Source organism: Helobdella robusta, assembly GCF_000326865.2.
Source record: "Helobdella robusta unplaced genomic scaffold HELROscaffold_5, whole genome shotgun sequence".
Taxonomy (NCBI): Eukaryota; Metazoa; Annelida; class Clitellata; order Rhynchobdellida; family Glossiphoniidae; genus Helobdella; species Helobdella robusta.
Genome location: NW_008705254.1, coordinates 664,625 through 685,643, shown reverse-complemented (window position 1 = coordinate 685,643; position 21,019 = coordinate 664,625). Strand labels below are relative to the sequence as shown.

Below are 21,019 nucleotides of genomic sequence, written 5' to 3'. Positions count from 1 at the left end.
TAGATAAATGTAAATAATTTATAAAATAAAAAAAAATTAATAATAATAATAAAAAGAAGAATTAAAGTTAATGATAAAATCCTATTCCTGTTATACCGAGTAAGCCAAACTTGGAAGCTTCAGATTCACGTAAAAGTAAAATAAATCAAAATCTAAAAGTTAATCTACCGAAGCAGTGGTATGAGGTTTCTGAATAATAATAACAATATTGATAATAACATTTCTTCGAACTGTTCGGGCTTCATGATGGCGAGTCCGTGAAAGCCTAGGAATGTATCGTTCTTAACGCAGAGAACCTGGCGCACCTTACACCAACAATGTCTGTAGCAGTCGGCTGGAGTTGCGATTTCTGTAGCTGCTGTGGCTGCTACTACAGCTGCTGCTGATGATGATTATGATAGAGATGATTGTAGCGAGTTGGGATTCCGTTAGTGAAAATGCTAGTTGGATGGAATGATTCTCTGATTGGTAGTTTGAAAGTTTGTTGTTGTTGTAGTTGATGATGATGGTGATAATGATGTTGCTGATGATGATAATGATGTTGCCGATGATGATAATGATGTTGCCGATGATGATAATGATGACGAAATTATTGTTTATTTAGTGTTTTTTGGTCAATAATTACTTGAAAATTCGACTGTGGTGTTGTCGGTGTGATTTTCTCCGAGGGCCCGTGCCCGAGACATCATCGCCATCATCACCACCACCATCATCATCCTCGTCGTTATCGTTATCATCACCTAGGTTGATTTAGTAACATCATTATCAAGAACAATATCACATTCTCTCTTCGAATTGAACAAATTAAAATAAGGTTCGTTTTAGTTATAGATAGGTAAATTTTATTCCAATCCGAGGCAGAATTTTATTTGCCGTACGCTATCAGCAACAAAAAAAGTTAATAATTGCAAAAAAATAAAAAATAACATTAATAATAACATCAGTAACAATAATAATAACATTAATAATGGGTAAATAAAAATTTACCGAAAAACAAAATCCAAATGGAATCCACCGAAAATTATTAATTATATATTAGAGTGTAAATAAATAAAATATAAATAACATTAATAAATAAAATATAACATAGCTATATAAATTTATATAAAATATAAATAAAATATAATAATAACAATAATAATAAGAATAACGATAATAATAATGATGATAATTTTACCATGAGAATAAAGTCATCTGTCTTGGCTATCTCTTACGCGATTTATCAACTTCTAAATTTGATATATTATTATTATTATTATTAATCTTACTATTATTATTATTATAAATTAAAGATGAAAAATAAAAGATGTTCCCGTTATTATAAATTATAGCGAACATTTATATCGGGAAAATAGCGAACAATATACTTACAACAATAACAAGAGAATAATGAAATAAAATTATCAATAAGCCTAACGATAATTATAGCAATAATAAGCCTATCTTATTATCTATTATTAATTGATTCCTTAATTAATTAACTAACTAATTCATTCATTTATTCTTATATATGTCCAATTTTATTTTTTTATGATTCTAATGTTAGCTTAAAATATGGATGTGTATTTATATATATATATGTATATATATATATATATATATATTGTGTGTGTGTGTGTGTGTGCGTGCTGTGTGTGCAGTATATATGTAGATATGTAAATTATATGTATATTATATTTATATTATATATATGTATATATATATATATCGATTATCTTCATATATAACTTTGTCAAACATCTATATGACATCTTTATATAAGAGCATCACTGACTTACTTCATATTTAACTTTCCATAGCTTGCAATAACCCGAGAAATACAAACTTGAAAGGGAATTTATAATTAAAAAGCAATTAAAACTAAAGCCCACACAATTTACGCACGTCTTAGGAAATTTTTTTTTCTCAAAAGTAACAAACTTGCTGGACTCGGTTGCCCACATTATTAATGAAATAACTTTTTTACCACAGATTGAATCGCAGGTAGGCTTTTCAATAAGTCACCTGTTCTAATCTTATACATGTGTGCACGCGTGTACACACGTGTGTATATATATTAATTAATAAGTAAAGTGTCTATTTTCCGTGCATTTGTTTGTCTGGCTGTCTTGCCTTCCATCTTTTTTGTACACACACACGCACACTTACATGCACACACAATCAAACAAACAAACAAATCCACTTACATGCATACAACAGATGTTTCAGTTCTGCTCACTTCAGCTGTTGTCAGTCGCGCGTGAGATAGAAATAATGAGAGACAAAGAGAGAGGTAAATGAGAAAAGAAAAGGATAGAGAGAGAGAGAGAGAGAGAGAGAGAGAGAGAGAGAGAAAAAGCATAGAAACAAAAATTTAAAAAAAGAGTTAAAAACAAAGAACTGGTGACAGACACACGCTTGAACGGACAGTGAGGCTCAATTAGATGAGACGTGGAAAAAATTCGCAACCAATCGCGCGAAACTTTGTAAGCAAAACCAAATGGGCACGCGTCTTTCTCTCTCTCTCTTTCTTTACTATCTCTTTCTTTTTTCACTCTCTCTCTTTCTCTCTCTCTCTCTCTCTCTCTCTCTCTCTACAACAATGAAGAAGCACAAACAATCAAATAACGTCTAGGCCATAAAAAATAGTGGCAGAACAAAATAAAGAGAGAGAGAAAGAAAGAGAGAGAATAGAAAAAGAAAGATATAGAATATAGAGAATAGGGAGAGAAAGAAGAGAGAGAGAGAGAGAGAGAGAGAGAGAGAAAGAAAGAGAAACAACCAAACAAATTACCCTTAGCAGTTAAGTAGAAAGAGCCAACTAAGTACCAAGAGCCAATCGTGGGGTTGAAATCGTCAGGAGGACAATTATAAAAAGCTATCACAAAATGAATAACATATTTATATTATTAAATTAATAATATTATTAATATGAATAAAAATGAAAGGATTAAGCAGTAATAAATGAATAATAATAGCGATAGAATATAATGAAATTGATCTTCAGTTTCGTTTCAAACACGTGCCGACATTTGAATAATTCATAACTCCATAGTATGTGAACAGACAGTAGCTTAATTGAATGTGAAAATATGTTAAAAATACACATGTAGGATTGAAATAATGAAAGTAACAAAAAGTTGAATAAACAAATATTTAATCGATCAATAGAGAGAGAGAGAGAGAGAGAGAGAGAGAGAGAGAGAGAGAGAAAGAAATAGAGAGAAAGAAATAGAAAAAGACACAAAAATTAAAGAATGGATAGAAATAGATAGATAGAAGAGAGAGAGATAGAGAGAAAGAGAGAGAGAAAGAGAATTAGAGAGAAGATAGAAAGATGAAAACAAAAAACACATTAACAATTTAAAGGTGAACTTAATTGGTGGAAGATAGAAATCGATTGAATATGCAGATGAAAGCGACATGTGTTAAGCATTTCGAACTGAATTTAACAAACCTACCCTGCGCCACTGCACACGCACACACAGACACACACACACAGACACCCAAACACACACACAGACACGAGAGATAAGCACATGCACACGTGTACAAACAAACTCAACAAAGTTAGCATACAAAAACAAACAGGCAACCACTTCTCAAAAACCGATATTCCCGCGAAATCGAAGATTAATTTTAATCGAGTACCGACTAACCGACCGACCAACTGACTACCAAATAAAAACAATCACCTGAACCCTAGATTAAAAAGGAGAAAGAAAGAGAGAAAAAGAGAGATGGAGAGAGAGAGAGAGAGACATTGGAAAATGTCGACAACTGTTACGTTAATAAATTATAGCGCTTACAATATAGTAAACAAACATGCACACTGGCGCACACAACCATACAAACACGCGAACAAACAAACAGACAGACAAACATAAATACATAAACAAACAAACAAACATACAAACAAACAAACATACATACTTCAAAACACTCACACATACATTTCAATTATACACGACCATACATACATACATACAAAGGCTGCACACATTAACGTAAACTCTTTTTATTTCATCATTTATTAAAAGAACATCAACTGACCATAACAGATGGACAAACAAACATTAACGCATAGGATCGATTGAAAGAAAAAAATGAGGATGAATGAAATAACATACCCATATATATATATATATATATATATATATACACACATTCACACACACACACACACACACACACACACACACACACACATGAATTAATACATACATACCTACATACAAAAAAAATTATCCATCCATTCATCCAAACATACACACATACAAACAAACACACATACACAGAAATACGTATTCACATACATAAACTTACATAATAACTATAAAAGCAACCTAAAGATAAAAATATATCGTGCAACAAATCAACATTAAGCGTATTATAATTTAATCATTCATAATATTAATATACATATTTATATTTCTAATATTATTATAAATACTAAATAATAAATTCCATTATTTTTCAGTTGAAATTTTTTATTAACGACCGTGAAAAACACCTTCACTTATTTTTTGTACTACTGGCAAATAAAAATTACCAAATAAGGAAAGACAGTGTACTCGCACACACACACACAAACACAAACACAAACACGTACACATACACTCATGCGCATAATACCTCTCTCTATATACACATAATTCTATATATATATATATATATATATATATATATATATATATATACAGACGCATATAAACATTTAAACAATATATATATATATATATATAATTGTTTATGCGTAATAAAAACAAGTTATTCATACTTTATAATAATAAAATTATAATTATTATTAAATTACAATAAAATGAAAATAAAAGTCAAAAAGATGGACAAAAAAAACCTCGAAACTTTATAGAGTGGATAAAAGCCAAAACTTTCACACACACGTACACACACACACACACACATACATACACACAAACAAACACATACATATATACTTAATGGGGCTTTAAATAACCTTTTCTTTGCGTGACCCAACAGCATAGAGACTATAGCAGAACCTGACAATGTTTATAGCTCCATCAATAGCTAGTTAACCAACGAAGGGTTTTACATACACAAACACACAAACAAACATACACACACAAACACACACACAGTTGTGTGCGTTAATGCGAACTTGTATCTCCAATTTTCTTTAATCCACTCATCGAGAAACATTTGAAAAGAAAACAGAAAAACAGTAGATTCGTAAAATCTAATCTATATCTATATGACAACATCAACGACTTCTACAACATGACTCTTCAAGGAAAATCATAATAATAATAATAATAATAATCATAATAATAATTACAATAATAATAATAATCATAATAATAATTACAATAATAATCATAAAGTAATATAAATGACTTAAAATTAAAAACAAAATGATCAATTATTATAATAGTTAAAAGATTAAAATAATGGATAATTTAATGGATAATAATAATAAATAAATACAATAATAATTACAACAATAATAATAATAATCATAAAGTAATATAAACGACTTAGTTGCGTTATTCATTATCTTTTTTTTTTGAAAGAACAAATAACACGAGAAGTTTAGACAGAGTTAAAATCCAATGAACGAACGAACGAATGAATGAATGAATGAAAGATTCTTCTAAAATCATATAACACGTCAAATACATACATTCATATATATATCTGCATATACATACAAATATATACTATCATATAAGTTTATATATAAATATATTTAGACTATATATATATATATATATATATATATATATATATATATATATATATATATATATATATCAACATTAATTTACTGATTAAACTATCATTAAAACATTAACCTCATCATCATACATTATTTATAACCCAGTACACAATCAATCTGCCACACACACGCACACACACACACACACACCTCCCACACAAATATAAATACACATACACACATATACATAGACTAAGAGAAGATTTATAGTACAAAAATACAGAAATTACGCTTCCTTTACAATTGCGTTTTGTGTACAAACATACACATACATTTTTGTGTAGTATACATGATCAGATTGGTACTATGGAATAGGTAATGCGCTACATTATTCTGTTAATGTGTGTTCAATCAATCAATCAGTCAACCTACCAATCAACCTACCAATCAACCTACCAATCAACCTACCAATCAACCTACCAATCAACCTACCAATCAACCTACCAATCAATCAATCAATCAATCAATCAATCAATCAATCAATCAATCAATCAATCAATCAATCAATCAATCAATCAATCAATCAATCAATCAATCAATCAATCAATCAATCAATCAATCAATCAATCAATCAATCAATCAATCAATCAACCAACAAATCAACCAACCAATTAATCAGATATACCATACAATCAGCTATTTATCTGACACTCATGAAACTATGTAGGTATATAAGCAACCGATGCATCTGCGATTAATTCAAAGTGTGCATGTCTAATTTTCTACTACAATCTATTTACGGATGAGGGTGCTGTGCTGGGGCTGCTTGCCCTTACCTTTCCTTCTCTCACTACCAGCAGGAGCCTGAGGTGCCTGTGGGGGGCCAGCTTCAGCAGCGGGCTGAGCCATCCCCGGTTGGCCTATCGCTTGCCCGGCTTCTCCAGAGTTTACTATTACAGGTGCAGTTGTTGCAGGAGTTGGTGCAACCCTGATTTGGAGTGGTCAGTTGGTTGGTTGTGATTGGTTGGTTGTGATTAGTTGGTTGTGATTGGTTGGTTGTGATTAGTTGGTTGTGATTGGTTGGTTGTGATTGGTTAGTTGGCTGGGGATTATACAATGTGTAGATGGTTGTGATTGGCTGGTTGAATCAAAGAATGAATACGTGTGGCTGTGATTGGATGAGAGATGGTGAATTATTTTTGTTTGGTTGAGGCGATAAATGTGACAGCATTGAGATTGTTTGCGACAAAAAGAGCAACTAATCACTTGTTGTAGATCCAGGCTGAAAAAAAAAATTTAAATATATTTAAAAATTGAGAGAAAAGAATTATTTCTAGGTTCACATGCAGATGAACAAATCAGAGAAAGCTTTTAAAGACAAATAACTGACATAATTAAACTTTCGAAAAAAAAAATTTAAACTAAACATTACAAAATGAAAATAGACAGAAAACAAATAAACACACAAAAAAAACAATGCATGCATGTAAGTTCATTTGTTTGTCTGTATGCTTGTATGTCTGTTTGTCTGCATGCGTCTGTGTGTGTGTCTCTCTCTGTGTGTGTGTGTTTGTGTACATACTTATGTAATATGTGAAGAGTTTAATGATGCTGGACCCCAGGGCATGATTTCATCATCTCCAGTCTGGCAGCTTGGCAAGCAACTTTCCAGCCAGCCAAACACTCAAAATTTAAACTAAAAACAAAATTAAAAATAAAATAAAAACAAAATGAAATAAATCTGGAAAATAAATAAATATATATATATATATATCTAAAAACACGTCAAATAAATAAAATCAACTTTTTCTGAAGAAATAATGAACAGAAGAACTCATTTTAAGTTGAATTATCAACTGAAAAAAGCTATTACATAAATAATAATAATAATAATAACTAAATAAATAAATAGTAAAAAGAATAACCATAAAAATAAATAAAAAGAATGACCACCTCCAAATATGACCACAACCACAGCCACGACAGCCCCCATTACAAGCATCATCTAAAAAAGTAATTAAATTAAATTTATTTATAATTCTATAATCCAAATAAAATAATTAATTATTATTATTATAATTGTAATTTCATACCTTCATATTTTTCCACCAGAATTTTCTCTTCAACTTGCCAGCACTGGCCTCAAACTGTGAGGCACCTGCTTGCAGTGCATCTGTATGTGTTTGTATGTATATGTGTGTGTGTGTTTTTATGTGTGTGTGTGTGTGTGTGTTTGAATGTATATACACCTCATTACAGAACATATTTTTTTAAGATTTTCAAGTAATGAACAGGGTAAAATTTGATAAAAAAAATGCATTTAAAATTTAATTATAATAAATAATAATTATCCATAAAATATAATTATAAGTATAACCTGCTCTGTCATCTAGTTCAGCCAGTTTCTGATCCCTCTCTAGGACTTTGTCAACATTCACTCTCATAATATCAACTACCTGATCAAGTTAGTGAAAGAAAGATGAATAATTTTTATGATTTAAGTAGAAAAATTTAATAAATTTGAGAAACAAACATCATATGGATACATTTGAAAATATAAAAGGCAAATTATTTAGAAAATGTGATGAAAAGTATATCCAAAATAAAATTCACTCTAAAAACATACTGAAAATTTTATAAAAATACACTTAAATACCTCATCCACTTGAGCTTGAGTCTGTTGAAGTCGCTTGCTTTGCTGGGCCGGTTGTGGTGGACCCCCTGGACCCCTAAGCAAAAAAAGCATTCCCCAAATTTAACACAAAATGAATGGGTGATTGAGTAAAACATTTATAACATTCTAGATTATTGCAAGATGAAATGCAAACAAATAATCTAAAAGTTGAAAATTTATAAAAAAAATATTAAATTATACAAGATACATACGCTGGCGGTCCGCCTGGACCAGTTGACGGTTTTGGAGGTGGTTGAGCCCTGGGGGTTTAAAGTACAAATTGATCAAGTTATTGTTATTTAAAAAAGAAACCAAAATAATTAAAAATTGAACATTAGGAAACAAAGTAATCAAGTGGGAATATAAAAATTGGTTATCTAAAAGTATCAATGACAAATTTTCAACTAATCAAATGCACCGGAAACCGGATAATTTAGATTTAGAATCCGGATCGGATTTAGAAAATCAACCACAGTAGCAGAGCAGACTAATACAGCCAGACTGAAAAAGAGCTATAACGCAAGCCAAGACACAAATTTACAAAAATCAAACGTGACGATTAGTAGGAACACACTAATTTCACTAACATCTGTGTGTTTTTTAGAGTCCAAATCAACCCAAAACGCGGTTAAAATGATCAAATAAATCTCGATCGACGCCTACAACGAAACTGATTATGCGAACTATTTTTAACTATTTAAGATGGAGGTCAAAAAAAATTATCTAGCGCCGAATTATTTATGAATTAAACTTTCCATCACAATCGGTCAAAACTATTATATGATCGATTAGTCGATCAATCAATTAGCTTCTAAAGCAAACTTCCTAAATATTTTACAGCGTTCCTCAATAAAATTTACAAACAGGTTGATCTCGAGACTAGCTCTGAACTCCCAAGTTGTAGGAGTCCCAGAGAGAAGAGCCAGAAAAAGCGAACGCAGATTTAAGATTTAGCACTATGAACTATGAAGATCACAATTGACATTGAAATGAAGAAAGACATAGAAATCATTAACCCTATAGTTAACCAGCAAAAAAATAATTTTTAATAAGAATTAGTTCGGAGGTAGAGTACAACTAGAAGAGGACCAAGATCGATCCGTGCGGTATCCGGAAAAACCGAATCGAGCATCGGATATTCCGGAGAAAATAACGATATGTAATGCAACCCATCACAAAACCGTGTCATAAATCCGATATAAACAAAATAACTACTTACCCCGAAAGTCGATAATTGCCATGGAAGAAGAATGAGAAGACAGGAAATTATTTGAATCTATATAAATAAATACAAATTCATAAATACATATAAAAAAAATGTCTTCATTATTATCAGATAGATGATAATAAAAATAATAATAACACCAGTAATAATAATTATAATACAATATTATTATAATTATCCTTATGATTATTATAATTACAATAGCATAATAATAGAATTGAATATAACATTGCCTGTAGGAGACGAGATGGAAAAGTTAAAAATAATATAATAATAACAATAATAATAATAATAAAAAAATTATGATTAAAATTATTCAATTATTAATAATATTATTATTATTATTATTATTGTCGATAATGATGATGAACATCGACTGATCAGCAACATGTGAAAATGAAAGAAGGGAAGCATGATAAATTTTTATTATTATTATAACTATTATTCGATGAAATTCAAAATAACAATAATAATAATAACAACAATAATAATAATAATAAATAATAATAATAATTTTAAAAGGTCATGAGAACGTTAACAATAACAACAATGACACCAAAAAAACATCAGCGCATTTTAAGAATAACAACAACAATAATGATAAAAAATATCAAATAATAATAATAATAATAATAATAATAATAATAATAATACCCAATAATAATAATAATACCCAATAATAATAACATCAAATAATAATGATGATGATGATCGTTGACTCCATCAGTTAGGGTGTTATTTCCAAGACAGATAATAAATTTTAAGAAAAAAAAATTAACATCATAACGTAGAAATAACTTTAATCACCATCATCATCATCATCATCATCGGCACAATCATCATCATTACCCCCATTATCACCATCATCATCATCATCATCAGCAGCAGCAGCAGCAGCGGAAGCAACTTCTAATCATTTTCCTGATTGTCGCTATCAAAGAACTCTAAGCGAGATATGACGCAACGGCGATGCCCATAATAAAGAACAAAAATAATAATAATAATAATAAAATAATAATAAAATAATAATAATAAAAATGAATAATGATATTTAATATAAACAATTATACAAAAAAAAGAGAATTCCTCTAGAAAAAATCGATAGACATTTTACAAACAAACAGACGGTATGTACATACTATGTATATATATATATATATATATATATATACATATACACATACTTGTATATAGTTTATATACATACATACACATTAATATATATATATATACATACATATATATATATAATATACATGTCAATTAAATCACTAATGAAAACACATTGGACAATATAATGTTATTTAATGGATAAAAGCAATAAAACCTACGCTTCTCTATCTACATACATATATATATATATATATATATATATATATATATATATATATATATATATATATATATATACGAGTGTGTGTGTGTGTGTGTGTACGTGCGTGTCCACTGAACTGATTTTGAAATCATAGGAGTCTCTTTGAAAAGACAATTTATATATTTATAATTATAATACATAATAAATTTGTATAAACGAGTGCTTATATTTTTTATCACTTGCTTACACAACAAACACGCAAACAAACACGAACAAACAAGCACACACATACACACATACACACACACACAAACTAACACACACATACATACATACATACACAAACACACACATACATACGCGCGCACACACAAATACACGCATAAAGAATGTAATAACATTTAGTTTTGCATTCGTTTTCTGATTAAAAAGCAAAAAATTACTGATAGTTTTGTGTGAATGAATGAATGTATGAATGAATGAATGAATGAATGTATGAATGAATTAAGAAACATGGACGATGATTGTATGCCTCTGGATGAGAAATGAATGAATGAATAAACAATGTAATAAAATATAAATGGATTAATGTATAAACTTTACACAGGTGAAGAATGACAATCTAAATTATATATTTTAAATAATAATAATAAATAAATGATAATAATAATAAATAAATAAAAATAATAATAAGAAGAAGAGCAACAACAACAATAACAGTGTTTATTATCACTATTATTGCGAAATATTGAAAAGAAACTATGAAACAGAAGTATATTGAAACTGTCATTTCATTTCAAATAAGCCACCTAATCATATTAAATAATAATAATTATTAATATTTAATAATAATAATTGAAATAATAATAATTATTGTTATTATTACCACAAATAATAATATCAAAGAGTAAAATCATTTCAAATTAAAATTAGTTAAAGTTATTTACTGCTGTTGTAATTTTTCGTAAAATAATCAATCAATCAATTTATCAATCAATCAATCAATCAATCAATCAATCAATCAATCAATCAATCAATCAATCAATCAATCAATCAATCAATCAATCAATCAATCAGTCAATCAGTCAATCAATCAATATATCTGACTTTTAAAAAATCATTCATTCAATCAATCCATAGATCAATATATCTGACTATCAATCAATCAATCAGTCAATTTTTAATCAGAACCTTAATTCCTTATCCACTAATTCAAATTATGCGTCCAAAATATTATTAATGAAAATGATAATTATTAATTACTATAATAATAAACAACAATATATATAATAAAATTTGAAACAGTAGTATTTAAAACAGCTGAGCTATGCCTAAACAATGACAAATAAACATGTAAAAACAATATATATAAATATATATTTGTACATACATACACATATTTATAGAAAATGTTACAATTTTACATGATTTTGTCATACACACACACACACACGCACACACATATATTTATATATATACCCCTTATATGTTAACGGATTTAGTTAGTATTTTAAATTTAGCATTTTTTTCAGATTTGCCATTTATTGGCAGAAAGAAAGAGAGAGAGAGAGAGAGAGAGAGAGAGAGAGAGAGAGAGAGAGAAAGAGAGAGAGAGAGGGGGGGAAAAGAGAGAGGGAAAGAGAGAGAGAGAAAGAGAGAAGAGACAGTGTGTGAAATGGACCAAAAGCAACCATTTGAATGATTCCTATTTGCTTCATTCTAAACATCAGCAAATTATAAAGCAGTAAACACACACACACACAAAACACACACACCTACAGGCGAACGTACGTACGTACGTACATACATACATATACGCATACAAAAATACATACATTCGCCTACGTAAAAACACATGTACATAAAAAAAACACACACCTTGACAAACAAGACAACACAACAATAATATACAAATTTTAAAAAATAAATTATATATATATATATATTTGAATATACAAAAATTTATAGATGAGTGTCTGTGTGTGCGTCTGTGTGTGTGTGCGTGATAAAGTAAAAGATAATAATAGTACTGAAAGATCAATGTACATTATACAATACATAAATAAATAGTAGAGATACTACAAATATACATGCACCACATATGTATATATATGTATATATAGTATATATATATATATATATATATATATATATATATATATATATATATATATATACATACAAACATGCATAAAAAACAAACAAGTGCAAACATACAAACTCGAGCAGATAAACAAAACCTCACATATAAATACATATGTAGATTAACTATTACACACTCCACGTGCATACACATAAACACACATATACATATATCGTAATTGTACAAATATATTTATAAACACACACACACGCACACAAACATACACATATGTACGCACGCACACACAACCATAAAAATTCATTATCCTCATATGCATAATGGGTTACTCCCATTTTTAAATGGCGTTGAGTTATCCTGGCCAACATCACCCTGCATCATCATTTTTTGGGGGTCCAGGCTGTTCCCTGAAGACATATCCCCCATAGAGTTCTGCCCCACGGACGAGGACATTGACATGTTTCCGGGACCTCCTCCGTTCGTGCACTGGTCGCAGACTCTCTCCCACATGTTTGTGTTTGGGTCCTCTATACGGACCATTCCTACATCAGTTAGGTTGGAAATAATGCAGATCGATTAGTATTATTAGTGGTGTTATGCAGGAATGAAAATAAAACTATACAGATAAAATATGGAATAGCAGGTACAAATTATATCAGATGTAAAAAAGGTTTCAAATTACCTTCATCGTATGGAGAGTAGAAACGTCGTTTGCAGCGCGGGCAAGCAGTTAGGCGCTCATTGGGACCGTGTTTTTTAGCGACGTGTTGTTTGAGATTTCCAGCAGTAGTATACCAACAGTTGCAGACGAGACATGAGAACGTGGGGTGATCCCGACTATGGATCAGCTCATGTTGGCGAAGATTTCCCAGGGAACTAAAACTCTTCTCACAGACGACACACCTGTGCATCTTAATCCCTGTGTGAACGACGGCGTGCTGTTTTAATATCCCGGCTGTTGAAAAAGATTTTCCACACAAATCGCAAGAGAAGGGGCGTGCTTTTAAATGCCTCATCCGATGCTGTTTGAGGTTGCCTGCAGTTGAGTAACGTTTGCCACAAATGGGGCAGGGGTGAGGCTTCCCGTCAACCAGGTGTTTGATGCGGTGCTGTTTGAGGTTTCCAGCAGTTGTAAATCTTTTACCGCAGTCATCGCACTCAAATGGCCGGGCACCGTCGTGGGTTAGTGCATGTTGTTTGAGGTTGCCGTACGTTGAGTAAAATTTATGACATTCTGGACACTCAAATGTCTTCTTCTTGCCTGTGCGGGTCATGTTGCTGCCAAGAGGTAGGCCAGTTATGCTGTCAAAACCATCTAAAGTTAGCCTGTGCATTTGTGCGTGTCGTTTCAATTCTGCGAGGAGAAAAAATTTTTCCCCACACTCAGGGCAAGAATGTAATCTGAAGCTTCCACCTGAACTATGGACAGCTACCTCGTGTTGCTGCAGGCTATCTCGATTTGGAAACTCTGCTTCACAGTGAGAACAGCCGTAATGATTTGGCGTGTGGTGATTGGTAGATGAAGATGAAACTGTGTTTGGAGTTTGTTGTTGTTGTTGCTGCTGCTGTTGTTGTTGCTGCTGCTGTTGCTGAGGTTGTTGTTGCTGTGGTGCTGACGGTGGTGGTGGAGGAGGAAGGCCAACCTGTCCTTGTAAGGTGTGGATAATTGAATGCTGATGTAAATGTTCTGGAAACTGAAATTGCAATCCACAAATGTCGCACTCTAATAATGTTGAATCAAAGTGTGTTGACATGTGTTTCTTGAGCATGCTTTCGTGTCGGAATATCTTGTCGCAGAATAAGCATTTATGCAAGGGCACGAAATCTAGTTCGGCCATCTAAATTTGAGTTCATTTATAAAGGATTAGCGTTCTATATGAAATAAAAAACTAATAATGACTCTGTACTGGTTGTCAACAATAATCATATTTTTTAAATGCCAACGCAACAGAATCTTCGAAATATTCAAACTGAACGATATTCAAAATATTTCTATAGAATTGAGAATTGAAAAAGTTCTGCAAAACTCCAAAAATTCTACCATCCCTGATCCATGCGACCAAAATGAAAAATTTTATTGCCGAATTTCAAAATCACTTCGACCGGATCATCCGAAGATCATCAAACTCGGAACGTTAATCCGAAACTAGAACTGATGAAAATTAGTGAAAATGTTTTCAAAAGTGTAGATCGGCAATCAAAAAGATCAACAAAAGCAATATTTTGATCGCAATTTTGAATCGAGATATGTACACAAACGGAAGTTGAGATATAAAAATTGACGGTCCAACTAAGCGCCACACAATCTTTTCTAACAGGTACGTGCTCCCACTCTACTCATATCAGTCGTGTTTCGCCGACCTCTGAACACTTCCAACGAATGATTTACAAACTTGTATGGTAACTGTAACACAAACATGACCATCAATAAACAAAACAATACCAAAAAATGAGACAAAGCTTACGTAAATTAGAAATACAAGCACTTTATCACACACGTAAGACTAAATATATTAATCATTGATCAATCTTTTTATTCACTAAATCAGCGATTTTATTCAGTCAATTTTTCTGGCCAAGTCTTGCAAATACACCAGAGACCATTCCTTCTCGGGCCGACTTCTTAGTTGAGACGACATCTACCATAAAAATAAAAATTACATTGAAATTAAACAGAGACACCTTAATTTTATATACAAATATTACATTCCCATACATAAATATTACATCTAAATGAACTAAAATCTGAAAGCGGAACGAAAATATTCATCAAACATAAAGAAATAACATACCAAGAGGCATCGTTATCGTTCTTTTCCCGAGTCTAGATAGTATGGGAGTCTTACCGAAGTTATCAACTTTAGCAACGACGTTACTACAACGCTGAGTATTATTATTGACACTGGCAGCAGTACTGATGTTATTACTATCGCCAGTAGTGGCTCTACCGCCTGTAACATTAGAAGTATTTCTATTCAACTTTGTGAAGCTGCTAACAGCCTTCTGGAAAATACCTTCTGATACTGCAACCAATTTGGTCTTCTTTGGCTTTTTCTCGATTTCTGAAGAAGATAAATTGTACACATTAGTTATTTCAAAATTAAGGAGTGAAAATCTAAAATGAACCATGAGAAAAAGGAGAACTAAAACTGTTGAATAAACTAAAAAAAATCACCAATAGTTTTGAGTTCAGCTTTCACCAATCGATTAAGTGGCGATGAATGGTCTGTTTTTTTCCTGACGATAGCCAGGGCCTCTGCAATATCGCCACCTCCATTATTCTCATTTTTAGCATTCAAAACCTTTGCTTTTACTACAGACTCACTCACTTTTTTGCCTAACCTGGATGCCAGTGACCCTTTAACTACATTATCTGTGTTAACATTTTGGGTCTGGGGGCTGAAAAACCCGTGCGATGGCGGCCTATGTCTGGCGGGAAGAACCGAATTAGATGACAACACGCCTGCTGATATTGTCAATGGCTGACTGGTGGCTGATTGATTGTTGTGAGATCTAGATTGATTGATTGCAGACATTATTATATAATCCTTGTCTTCGTCATCACTAACAAAGTTCTCATCATCTTCATCACCCTCCCCAAAGTTTTCATCATCCCGCTCGTAGATATGATAATTTTCCTCTTCCTCATTATCTCCCTCATCATAATCATTCTCATCATCTTCACCAACGTCGTCGTCGTCATCATCATCGTTGTTGTTGTTATCATTGCTTTTAGTACAATTCATATTTTTATTTGAAGTCGCTGGAGATGATGTTTGTGTGGGTCTGAGATTTCTACAGCCCAGCCTCGAGAATATTCCTGGATGCTAGAAAAATATATCTAAATTGAAGAATTAACTAATCAATCAACTAATAAATAAATTAATTAATTGATTAAACACATACTTTCATATCTATCAATCATTTATAAATAATACTTAAAACCAGAACTGATGATGTAATGATCATAATGATGATAAATCTGACAAACATGATCATACTAAAGATCATGAATTATGATAAAAATAGTTGCTTATGATGATAATAGTGACAACACAATTAATTATAGTAATTATAATAATAATAATAATTATAAAATAATAATAATAATTATTATTATTATTAAAAACCTCTCTCTCTATATCTTCAACAATCGGTGACTTGTATGTCTTAATCTCTGACTTATTCTTACTGTCACTCATCGACTTTCCCAGTCTAGAGAACACAGACCCCAAGCTATTTGAGGAAGCTGTCAATGATAATAATAATATATAATTATTCCATAATAATTATGACAAATGTTTATGATAATTATCACAAATGTTTAGGATAATTATGACAAATGTTTATGAAAAATTATGAGTTAAATCGCTTGGAAGTTAATTTCAATGAAGCATATAGCCTGTATATGAAAATTATTGAGAGAGTTTACAAAAATTCTCATTGTAAGGTTTTAGAAAAAACTTATTAAACACATTAATATTAAACTTCTTTACTAGTTTACTGTATTAATACAAATAATAAGATATAATAGAATAATAAATAATAATAACAAATAGTAATTATAATTATTATTTTATTTATCTATGCTTACATGTTGTTGTTGTTGAACCATTTTTACTGCTTAACTTCTTACCGTCTTCTTTATTAATGTTCTTTAGATCATCGAGGAAATTATGAATATGCTCTGTAAAAAAATTATGTTGGAGAGTAATAATTTTAAAAAAATTATTATGAAATTATTATTATTATTATAATTAGAAAAAATTATAGTTTCATTGTCTTGAGATAGTTTAGAGAAGAAAATATCTGTGATTTCAAAATTTAGTAAAATATAACAACTCATATACATAATAGTATATCATTAGAATACAACGTCATAATGAATGAGTAGAATGCACACTAACTGCTAGGTGTGTCAGCAGTTTTAGTCTTATTACTACTACTGCTACTGCTCTTGTTGTTGTTACTGATGTTAGCACTGTTGTTAATTTTAGTAGAATTCATCGTAGGAGTGACGGCCTTGGTTTTATCTTTAATCATATTGGTTTTAGTTAATCTAGCTTGAGTGATTTTGTGTTCATTACTACTGATATTAATTGCATTATTACTGTTTAGGCTGTTAGTATCAGTAGTAACAGTAGGAGTAGTAGTAGTAATAGTAGTTAGAGATTGTTGATGATGATGGTGTTGTTGTTGTTTGAGGTTTTGCTTCACAGACAGGATTTTATTTAATGGGTTACTTTGTTGTTGTTGCACTTGTGGTTGTTGCACTTGTGGTTGTTGCAACTGTGGTTGTTGCAACTGTGGTTGTTGCAACTGTGGATGTTGTTGCTGTTGATGATTTTGAGGTATTGCTTTGTTGCTGTTGATGATGTGAAGAGGATGTTGAAAATATTCTGCTGCTGTTGTGGTAGTTATGTGGGATGATGCAATTTTGGATGTTGGTGTTATTGTTGTTGGTGCTATGTTGGCTGACAGCCTTGTTGCCATTAGAACATTCTGAGATTTAATAAACTCTGATCCTTGCAATACTTTGTTCTTGGCTTCCTTTTAGTGTCAAAAATAATTAAAATTAAAAAAAATTAAATAATGATAACTAGTTCGCAATTTTAATTGATATGCACAAACTGAATTTAGGCAACAAACTTGAATCAATTCATCAATCAATTTATTAAATAAAATGAAAATGATGAAAGTAAAATACTTGTAGTTTGAACATTTCAATATGTTTCAAAATGGCAATAGTGTCGCCAAGAGCATTCACTCCCAACTCCTTCAAATTTTCTTTCGTCAAGTCCATGATCATGTGGCTGTAGATTCGATTTTCGGTAAATGAGACGGCATAGGACCCAGCATCTGAAGCCGGAATTCCAGCATCAATGAAAAATTTGAACCAAAAAGCCGCTGTAAAATTAAATTGGTTAAGTTAAAAACTTAAACTAAAATCTGATTGATTGATAAGATTAAAATTAGAGCCAGAATCACTTATTGACTTATTTTATGCGTTATGCAGTTATGTCAATATTTAGACGAAAAATTTCTAACCCAAATCCGACATTCTAAGGGCAAAAAAGGATTTCAATTACAAAGAATTAGACATTAATATAATAAATTAACTCTAAAAATCGGTAAAATAAATAAAACAAAATATCAAAAATCCACTAATAACAAACGTAAGCGAAGTTGGCAACGTGGTCACTGACGAGTTAACTTAGGAATCGAACTTTAATAATACTGCAAATGCAAGCTATGAATATATATATTTTTGTGTGTATATATATGTATAACATGCTAACTGATAAAAGAACAATTTAAATGAAAGATAAAAATTTTTGAATGAAATTTTATTTTACAAGCTGTTCATGATTATTTAAATGAAATCAAATGCCTATTGTTGATTGACGTTGCTAGGATGCAAAGCATATATGAAAACTTTTACAAGATTTATAAAATTTTCGATTTAATCAGCCAATTATAATCATCTGCTAATAAAATAGATAACAACTGAACGAACAAAACTCAATTTATCATTTGTTAATTGTTAAATTAAAAATTAATAGTCTGAAATTTTGTAATTTGATTTTAAAGAAACTATTTTTTATCTCCTTTTTATATAATATTCTTGCAATGGGAGCCGGTGTTGGAAAGAACAACAAAGCCTTTAATGTCGCAGTTATCGGCTTAGACAATAGTGGTAAAACAACGATCCTGAAACGTTTAAATAGAACGGATCCCACCAGAGATGAATTGACGGCCCCAACAATCGGTTTAAAGGTCAGAAAACTTCGAGTAAACTCATTGAACCTCACCTGTTTCGATATGTCCGGACAGGGACGATATCGAAACTTGTGGCAGCACTACTACAGAGATTGCGATGGATTAATATTCGTCATCGATAGCTCCGACAGATTACGTCTGCCAGTTGCAAAAGAGGAGCTAGAATTAGCTCTAAACAGTGACGACCTGAGAGACAGACGAGTTCCTCTACTTCTTTTCGCTAACAAATCCGACTTGAAAGATTCAATTCCCGCCCAGAAATGTGGCGCCATGTTGGGTTTCAACAAAACCGTTGACGTAAATAAGCCCTGGTGGATTTGCTCGAGTAATGGATTGACTGGAGAAGGGCTTGAAGAGGGCTTCGAATGGCTGACCAATCAGATCAAATCCGGACTGAACCGGAAATCTTCGATCCGTTAAATATTTTCAAGTGAATGAATGGATGAACGAAATATTATTGTCATTTTGTCAATAAAAATTTGTTTATATTATATCAAAATTTAGCATTTTTTAATCTTTTTAACAAAAATCTTTTTTCAAATCAGTTAGAACCACATTTTAAAATTTTAACTAATCACGCACATAAGATATACATATATACATACATGTATATTGCATATATATATATATATATATATATATATATATATATATATATATATATATATATATATATATATTGCATATATATATATATATATATTGGATTAATATATATATTGGATTAATATATATATTGGATTAATATATATATATATATATATATATATATATATATATATATATATATATATATATCTTCATTCAAACTAAACCTTTTTATACACAGCAATAAAGTTATCAGTGAAAAATATACTATCTTTTAAATTTGTAACAAATTGACATAATTTGGTGAACAAGTTCACCATATTTAATATCCATTGTATCATAATCAAGTATATATCTATATATTTATATATATATTATATATATATATATTATATATATATATATATATATGGGTTCAGACTGTCGCATATATAGTTATTAAGAAACATTACCACATTTTCCGCATTGTTGAGAGCATTATATATATACTTATAATACTGTTATATATATATATATATATATATATATAGAGAGAGAGAGAGAGAGAGAGAAAGAGAGAGAAAGAGCAATATAAAAATGAACTTAAGTGAAATTATCAGTATTAATTCATTTTAGTCATATTAGTTAATTTTGTGAAATTTTATTGCCAAAAGAACCAA

At 30.6% G+C, this 21,019-nt stretch overlaps 4 protein-coding genes across 4 annotated transcripts; 1 reads left to right on the top strand and 3 right to left on the bottom strand.

Moving 5' to 3' along the window:
• Window positions 1-7,529: 7,529 nt before the first annotated feature.
• On the bottom strand, window positions 7,530-8,423 carry HELRODRAFT_67981 (hypothetical protein; the record flags this gene model as incomplete). Its single annotated transcript, XM_009026924.1, has 4 exons — window positions 7,530-7,682; window positions 7,771-7,850; window positions 8,055-8,133; window positions 8,334-8,423. The coding sequence occupies 4 exons, from the start codon at window positions 8,421-8,423 to the stop codon at window positions 7,530-7,532; spliced, it is 402 nt and encodes a 133-aa protein (XP_009025172.1).
• A 4,878-nt stretch (window positions 8,424-13,301) lies between these two features.
• Window positions 13,302-14,892, bottom strand: HELRODRAFT_189106 (hypothetical protein; the record flags this gene model as incomplete). The annotated part of the gene is made up of 2 exons (XM_009027092.1): window positions 13,675-14,892; window positions 13,302-13,534 (listed from the first exon to the last, which is right to left on the bottom strand). Exons 1-2 carry the CDS (start codon window positions 14,828-14,830, stop codon window positions 13,302-13,304), a joined length of 1,389 nt encoding a protein of 462 aa, XP_009025340.1. The 5' UTR covers window positions 14,831-14,892.
• A 481-nt stretch (window positions 14,893-15,373) lies between these two features.
• Window positions 15,374-19,053, bottom strand: HELRODRAFT_189105 (hypothetical protein; the record flags this gene model as incomplete). Its single annotated transcript, XM_009027091.1, has 8 exons — window positions 15,374-15,631; window positions 15,785-16,054; window positions 16,168-16,819; window positions 17,123-17,245; window positions 17,588-17,679; window positions 17,900-18,542; window positions 18,700-18,899; window positions 19,041-19,053. The coding sequence occupies 8 exons, from the start codon at window positions 19,051-19,053 to the stop codon at window positions 15,555-15,557; spliced, it is 2,070 nt and encodes a 689-aa protein (XP_009025339.1). The 3' UTR covers window positions 15,374-15,554.
• Window positions 19,054-19,622: 569 nt separating this feature from the next.
• On the top strand, window positions 19,623-20,192 carry HELRODRAFT_67698 (hypothetical protein; the record flags this gene model as incomplete). Its single annotated transcript, XM_009026876.1, has 1 exon — window positions 19,623-20,192. One exon carries the CDS (start codon window positions 19,623-19,625, stop codon window positions 20,190-20,192), a length of 570 nt encoding a protein of 189 aa, XP_009025124.1.
• Between the last annotated feature and the right edge of the window lie 827 nt (window positions 20,193-21,019).